General features: G+C 56.7%; 1 protein-coding gene across 1 annotated transcript; it reads right to left on the bottom strand.

Annotated features, from left to right (window-relative positions):
• Window positions 1-328: 328 nt before the first annotated feature.
• COX4I1 (cytochrome c oxidase subunit 4I1) lies at window positions 329-7907 on the bottom strand. The gene is made up of 5 exons (XM_082711646.1): window positions 7735-7907; window positions 6528-6601; window positions 2102-2269; window positions 1416-1547; window positions 329-582 (listed from the first exon to the last, which is right to left on the bottom strand). Exons 2-5 carry the CDS (start codon window positions 6598-6600, stop codon window positions 446-448), a joined length of 510 nt encoding a protein of 169 aa, XP_082567772.1. The 5' UTR covers window position 6601; window positions 7735-7907; the 3' UTR covers window positions 329-445.
• Between the last annotated feature and the right edge of the window lie 74 nt (window positions 7908-7981).

Here is a 7981-nt window from a genome sequence, read left to right on the forward strand (position 1 = left end):
CTCGGCTGACCTTCCCAGGCCTGCGGCCACCCACTTCCAACAACACTGACCATTTCAAAGAGGGGGAGGCCGGTCCCAGAAGAAAAGTAGCCACCAGGACTTCCAGGGATCCAGCGTCCGCAGCGGGATATTACGCTCCCGAAGATCTCCTGAAGAACCAAGCACCTCCCATCACAGGACCCTACACTTTGTTTTTCTAGGTTTAAAACAACTTAAACAACTTGTCCCTTGCCACGCGTACCCAAAATATATATTTACATCAGGCACTCGGGAGAAACGGTTTCCGACAGGTACTGTCACGCAGGCATCAAAGAAGCGACCACACAGCTCGTGTAGACTGCTCGTTTATTAGCACTGGTGCTGCGACACGATGGTTTCCAGGGACGCTGCTGAGCCGTACAGAGGTGGGACCGCGCGGTGAGGCTCGGAGGGGGTGCAGACTCCTCTACTTCTTCCACTCATTCTTGTCGTAATCCCACTTGGCTGAGAAGCCCTGGACCGGGCTGACCTTCATGTCGAGCATCCTCTTGGTCTGCTTGGCCACCCAGTCCTCCTCGAAGGTGTGCGGGACCGGGCCGTACACTAAAGCCCAAAACAACGTCATGAGACCACCGTGCCTGATGAAGCATCTCTGAGCCCACAGCTCCTGCGGGTCAGGTCCTCCCCAACGCACCACACCAGCCGCCAGGCTTGCAAAGTCATCTCCCACGCAACACCCACACCCCCACACACACAGGCTCTGAATTCTGGGCACGGACAACTCTCGGTATTACTCCTTTGAGGATAAAAGATGAGTAATCAAGTTAGAGCCAAGAGCACCGAGATTTCTCCACAAGACGCAGCTCATGGGGCGCCCGGGCTAGCACAGGGTAGAGACAGAGCCCCCACCGACTCGACTAGTGAGATCAAATCCACAGGCATGAGTAACCCATGTCCACAGCAGACCAGAAGGACAGGACTCCCGCTGCTGGGAATGAGAAAAGCCCATTCTGCCTGGACACAAAGAACCGAGAGAGGCAGCACGGAATGAGCAGACAAGCCCGACACGGTCAAAGCAGAAACGCAGAGACCTGAGGACCCAGGACTCCGCTTACTGAGATGCGCTCGTCCTGCAACGGAAACCGCCCTTCCGTGAGCATGCGCGCCCTCCCGCTCGATCAAACCCTCGCCACGGCACCACGGTAACCGTCTGGTGAGCCAACACGGCGCCACAGAAGGTGGTTGCCAGAACAAAGCGGGGAAGTCATTCGCTGCCGAGCACAGCCTGCGCGCGTCCGAGCCCGCTCACACCTGGCTCCCCGCACGGAGGTGCCTGCCCCACGCACACGCCCTCGGTCCACCCCTGCGCACCGGACCCAATCCGGCCCCGTGCGGCTGCGACCCGAGAGGCCAGGCCTGCGCCGCTGCCCGCTCACCGTAGTACTTCTCCCAAATCAGGATGAGCGCGGTGAAACCGACGAAAAACAAGGCGGCGCCCACGACCGTCTTCCACTCGTTGGTGCTCCGGTTCATCTCCGCGAAGCTCTCGTTGAACTTCATGCGGTACACTGCGGGGAGAGCACACGCACTCGTGGGAGCGAGCGCAGCCGCGCCCTCCTCCGCAGGGCGCTCCCGTTCTCCCCGCAGAGCCGGGGGACCAAGCGCGCATGCCTGTGCTCATACATGCCTACACAGCATGCCGGAGGGGAGAAAATGCAGAGTCTGCTTTCGACAAAAAAAACCAGTGAATTCCTTCTACGCATTCCTACGCACAGGATCTGCGTAATCCCAGAACTTCCACTCCCCTTCACCAACTGACAGCATATTGCTGGGCTCCTGTCCCATCAGTAAGCCTCAGAGGCCCCGGTCCTGCTAGGCAAGGCGGCAAGAAGCCACAGCCACCAGACCCCCACCTGCCCGCCCCGCCCTGGGGACCAGAGCCCCGCGAGCACAGAGGGGCCTGGGCGGAGGCGCAGCCGGCCACAGAGCCAGGGCCCCGCGGGACACAGCACGGCGGGCCCCCGAGCATGCTGGTCTCTGGGCAGCACCCCCCAGCTCGCAGCCCAGAAACCAGTCAAAATGCTCTCCCGCGCTCAGCCGACACTCCCGCTTCAATACCCACATTCGACTTTCTCATCCATGGAGAGGCTGCTCCAGGAAGCCTTCTCCTTCTCTTTCAAGGCCTTCTGGCCGGCAGAGAGGTTCCTCACGTGGGCCACATCGGGCAGAGGGTAGTCACGCCGGTCGACGTAACTCGGGAGAGCGTAGTCTTCACTCTTCACGACGCCTCCTACCAAACGCAGCGGACGAACGTGTGAATGTTCACATAGGTTCAGTTACAAAGCAAGGCACTTACGCCCTGAAGACCTCATTACCCTGGCGACCTGCAGCCTGTTTCAAGCGGCTCAGGGACAGTTGTGTGAAGGAGGGAGTGAGCAGGCCCGTCCCGTGTGGCCCAGACGGCAGAACGAGGGGTAATAGCAGCCCTTCGTACAGCTGACACGCACCTGCTGGGGCAGCTGTCCACGGGAGAAGCACAGCCCACGTGTGATGGAGCCACAGAGAGGGCACCCAAGGACTCCCAGGACACCCTATTGGACTTGAGCAAGGCCCTTTTTTTTTTTTTAAAGATTTATTTGATAGAGAGATCACAAGTAGGCAGAGAGCCAGGCAGAGAGGGGGAAGCAGGCTCCCTGCTAAGCAGAGAGCCTGACTCGGGGCTCAATCCCAGGACCCTGAGATCATGACCTGAGCCAAAGGCAGAAGCTTTAACCCACTGAACCACCCACGTGCCCCGAGGAAGGCCCTTCTCTTGGAGACTCCAACGAAGGAGGAAGCACAAAACCAACAGAAAACCCATAAAAGAAACGTGTTCAAAGGTCAGAAACCGAAACATGTAACAAAACATGAGACCCGTGTCCACTAGAGGCTGCAAGCAAAGGGCTCCACAGGACATCAGGGAGCCACTCACTCCCGGGTTCGGGTTTACCGGGCACCTACCACGCGCGGAGCGCCCTCTGGTCGTCTGAGACCAGGGAACGAAGACGGCTGGAGCACACGCGCCAGAAGCGGGACGCGAGGGACACGGACACGTCATCAGGGGTTACGGAGCGAGGGCTCAGGAAAAAGGCCAGGCGCAGCGGAGAAAGGGAATCGGGGGCGGGTGCGCATACAGTGGCAAACAAGACCCGACACTCAGGAGAGGGAGACCCCTGTGCTCGACGTGGACAGCCGTGCACCCGGCGAGTCACAGACTACGGATCTGCTCTTTTTCTAAGACTACACCGTGTGTGTTTCCTTACACATACACGACTGTGTATACAAAACTCCCGGCAGGATAAACCCCATTGGTTGTCAGTGGGGAGAGGACAAAATGGGGTTTCTGATCACAGATAGAAACCTCAGTGCCTTTAGACAAGCATGTATTTGGGTCGTACTCAAGGAAAGAGGAAAACAGTTCAGAAAGCAGGAAAGAAAGGATAACTTTACTTTTATTTAGAGGTTTCCCTAAATAAAACTGCTGAAATCTGCTTTTTCAGTTCTACCCTATACCTGCCAAGAAAACGTTGTGATCCAAACTGGCCTGGAAATATGAAGTCCTGTAGAAACACTCATTTCCATCAGCTTGTACCAATGACTACATTCTCCCGAGTCACATTAACAACAGTTAAAATACATCATTTCACCTCAAAGTAGAATTTCTCTGAGGCTGATCTTTGCCATGCAAACGGCCAGCATGCTTACACATACCTGAGCTCATCCCCAAAAAATTTAACGTAGAAATGACTAGAACTACTTTCCAACTTTAAAATTCTAAGTTCGCTTAAAACGAGCGCACTAAAAAGAACGGCTGTACACCAGCGCGCAGCTCGCACGTTAACCACTACAAACAGAGGTGGACTGGGTGATGAGAACATTCTAAACCTCACTGTGGTGGTCAGGACACACCTCGGGGACTGTGATGAAAACCACTCGGGCACACTTTCAACGGGCAGATGTCTGCTGTGTGAATTACATCTCAATAAATTCTCATAACCGTGGAGCACCCTGAACATAAAACCGCATTTTCTAGAACAAGGACAGGAATCTGTGATCTCACGGCTGCCGGGGTTCCTCCGCATTTTGGGCTCAGTCCCCCACACCCTGCGAAGACTAGCATCCCAAGCATTCTTTGAGAGAGAGAGAAGAGACTTCTGCATTTGAGAGAGCATCTCGCCATCTGTCCTCAGCTGGGGTTTTCACTGAGGCTCTGCTGAGGAAGCCCAGGGTATGGGAGCTGCCCCCCCAATCAGACAGGTCACCGCACCAGCACCCGAGTGCACTGGTGGCCGCCGGTGGTGCGTCACCATGTTACTATCCTGTGCAGAACCACTCTGTGTCCTCAGGTAGGACCTGCATGACTAACAGTTAAAAACGAAAGGACAAGACTCGCTTGAGAGACTGCGGTGCCATCTGCCCACTGCACGAACACGCGACAACGAAGAGTAGGCAGGTCCTCAGCCGCACAGAGCTGGCACTCCAAGAGACAGACAAAACACACAAACCTCAGTGTGTCACTCCCTTGAGCAAAGACAAAGCAGGGCGATGTAGGACAGGTGGCATCTTCACAGTGGCTGGCGAGGGAAGGCTCTTCTAAAATAACCTTTGCATTGAGGCTGACGGGTAGAGAAAAGCTCCCACCCACAGCTCTGGAGCTGCGGCAGGAGCAGCAGCTCGCCGCCTGCGAGGACTGTACCACGAGGGGCTGGACACAGAGCAATCCTGGAAGGCTCGTGTGGGTACGCTGCTCGCTTCTTGCAACAGTGTGACGACATCAGAAAGGCTAGCTGCAGACCGTAACTGAGCACAAGAAGCCACTCAAGGATTTCAAAAAGGAACTCTTTTAGGGGTGCCTGGGTCATTAAACATCTGCTCAGGTCATGACCCCAAGGTCCTGGGATGGAGCCCCGTATCAGGCTCCCTGCTCAGTGGGAAGACTGCTTCCTCCTCTCTCTGCCTACTTGTGATCTCTGTCAAATAAATAAATAAATAATCTTTTTTCAAAAAAAAAAAAAGAAGAAACTTGATTTAAAAAAATAAATAAAATTGGGGCACCTGGGTGGCTCAGTGGGCTAAAGCCTCTGCCTTCAGCTCAGGTCATGATCCCAGGGTCCTGGGATCGAGCCCCACATCGGGCTCTCTGCTCGGCAGGGAGCCTGCTTCCCCCCCCCTCTCTGCTGCCTCTCTGCCTGCTTGTGATCTCTGTCTATCAAATAAATAAATAAATTCTTTTTAAAAATCAAAATAAAATAAGGAAAATCCTAAGAAACAAAATAATTAAAATTATCTGTGTCCACAGCATTATCCTAGGCAGTTTAAGGAACAGAGGAAAATGTAAGACAACAGTATTAGCAATTCAAGGACACAACTTCAGGGAAAATTTCACACATAAAGCAGTTACTGATTATTGACCCCAAGATACATAAACCTTGCTCTCCAAATTATCACTATTTAAGCCTTGCACCTGACCCCTCACTAACACATCCTTCCCCGTGAATTTGCATCTTTCCTTTTGTTTGCTCTCCCTCTCCCTGGAATGCTGTAGCTATGGGATTATGAACTTAAACCTATGGAAGTTAGGGGCATCTGGGGGGCTCAGTCAGTGGGGCACCTGCCTTCAGCTCAGGTCATGATTGGGATTGAGACCCATGTCAGCTCCCTGCTCAGCAGGGAGTCGGCTTCTCCCTCTGCCTCTTGGCCCATTTGTGCATACCCTCCCTCTTGCAAATAAATAAATAAAATCTTAAAAAACAAAAACCGAGGAGATTAAAACTACTAATCCTTGAGCACAGTGAAGCTTCCCCTCAAGAAAAAACATTCCTGAACCCCAGGCCAGGCTAAATGGTTCTCCTCAAGGGCTGTCACTTAATCAAACACCGCCTTCACGTATCTGTCCCTCTCCCGACTGCGAACACCCTGTGCAGTGATTCCTCTCGTGTTCTTTTTGTTCTCAGTGCCTAACAACATCTGGTACAAAGATGCTCGATAAACACAAAACTAAACTTGCAACGTGCCAGGCTCCAAGCTAAGCTCTTTACTAATATTGCAGGTGAGAAAAGAGATCCCTGCACAGAAGTTGCTCGTCCAAGACAGAAACGAGATTAAACTCGGCTCAGGCTAGGATGTCCAGGGTCTGCCCCTTCCATGCCCCAATAATGTAAACGATAATGAAGAAAACTGGTTGCGGTTTTTTTTGGGGGGGGGGGGATCATTAAAATCAAGTATGGTGGACATCTCTTGAAAGGGGTGGAACTTGAATCTGAAAAAAAGGGAAAAGGAAGGGAAAGACAGGAAAGAAACAGCAACATAAACTGAGATCGAGACTAGTACTCAGTATGATTTATAAATATTCTGTAATATTTTTACCTCCCCCTGAAGTCCCACAGCAGCGGAATCAGGCTCTCAGACCCCTTGGGTCACCTGTGTTTGAAACTGCAGCACGAGGGCTTACACACAGTGGGAGCAAAATGGAATGAGCTCGGCCGGCGGAGAAGAAAAATGAGACTTACCATGGGCTCGGACGCACACAGAGGTGGAAATCGCCCGCTTGCCGAGGAGGCTGAACACTCTGGTAGCCAACATTCTGCAAGATAAAAACGTGCCCCTTCTCCGTGAACGCGGGCAAACACCTATTAGGGATTCCAGGGCATTTCGTTTTTGCTTTCTTCCCCACAGCACAGACGACCCATTCTTCCTGAGTGACCTTGATGAACCCAGAAATAACCGAACACGAGGTTTTTCTTAGCAGTCAACCCGCTTTTACGGGGCCGCCTTACAAACCAGACGCCCTAACATGCACACGCTCCGGGAAATTAGGAAACCGGCTTGCTTGAAAGACAGGGAGGAGTGTTTTCCTAAGACTGAAAAGGTGGGAACTCGCCAGCGCTGGGTGACCCAAATGGGGTCCACTGTCCGGCGGAGGAGAAACAGCTGGAAGGGACCGGCACGCAAGGCCCGCGCTGAGGGGTCGCGGAAAACCCGCAACGCGCGCAGCTCCGAAAGGGACACCGCGCCGGCCGGCTGCCAACACGGCCTGGTCCGCTTCCAGCCCCTGCGGACCACGCGCGACCCGGGGGACCCGCCTCTCCCCTGGGCCCTCCGAGCTTCGGGCCCTGCTCCGCTCCCCCCCTCGCTCCCGCTGCTTGCACGCGGACGCGCTGACGCCACGGAAGGGGCTCCGGGCGCCTCTGCAGAGCGGCCCCTCGGGGGCAGAACACACTGAGGCGCGCCGGAGGCCCGGGCTCGCGCGCCCTCGTCTGCTCTCCCGGCCCGGCCCGCGCGTGGGCGGCTGCGGGGCTGCGGGGCTGCGGGGCTGCGGGGCTGCGGGGCGGGGCGCCCCTCCCGCAGGCCCGTTAAACGCGGGCGGTGGCGCAGCCGTCGCCGGAGCGCTGCGGGCCCAGGCGGCTGCACGGACCCCGCGCCCCGCCCTCGGTCCGCGGGCGCTCCAAGGTCAGAGCCCGACCGCAGCCCGCGGCAGGCGGCGCCAACGCGGCCGGGCCAGATGCTGCGGGGCGCCGCACAGGCCGCGAGGCGGCGGCCCCCCGAGCCCCGAGCCCCGGCCCCAGCCCCGGCCCGGCGGCCTCAATGTCACCGGACTGCGAGGCCCATCCCCGCTCCCGCCTGGCGCCGGGCCGCCGGCACACTCGCCCGCTGGCTCCGGGCCCTGGCGCCCCCCGACCCCGCGGCGAGGGCCGCTTGCAGCCCGCCGCCGCTCACCTGCCGCTGCCCCCGCCGCTGCCCGCCGCGACCGCCGCGACCGCCCTCTGTGCCCCCGCTGCCCGCGACCGGAAGAGAGCGAGGGCGCGCGCGCGGAGCACCACGGGATCGAGGAGGACTCGGCCGCGCCGGAGGTCACCGGAACGGAAGCGGAGAGGCGCCGCGAGCGTCGTAAAAGGCCGGGCCGAGCCGCTTTACGGCGGCGCCGAGAGACGGCTTTACGGCGGCGCCCGGCCCGCAGCGCGAG

The sequence above is a fragment of the Mustela nivalis genome (genome assembly GCF_964662115.1).
Source record: "Mustela nivalis genome assembly, chromosome: 18".
Taxonomy (NCBI): domain Eukaryota; kingdom Metazoa; phylum Chordata; class Mammalia; order Carnivora; family Mustelidae; genus Mustela; species Mustela nivalis.

Coding starts and splice junctions, on each gene's coding strand:
- COX4I1 (XM_082711646.1), bottom strand. CDS start 6,600: ATGTTGGCTACCAGAGTGTTCAGCCTCCTCGGCAAGCGGGCGATTTCC. Junction 2,270..6,527: donor TGTGTGCGTCCGAGCCCATG/GTAAGTCTCATT, acceptor TGCGTTTGGTAG/GAGGCGTCGTGAAGAGTGAA. Junction 1,548..2,101: donor CATGGATGAGAAAGTCGAAT/GTGGGTATTGAA, acceptor CTCTCCCCGCAG/TGTACCGCATGAAGTTCAAC.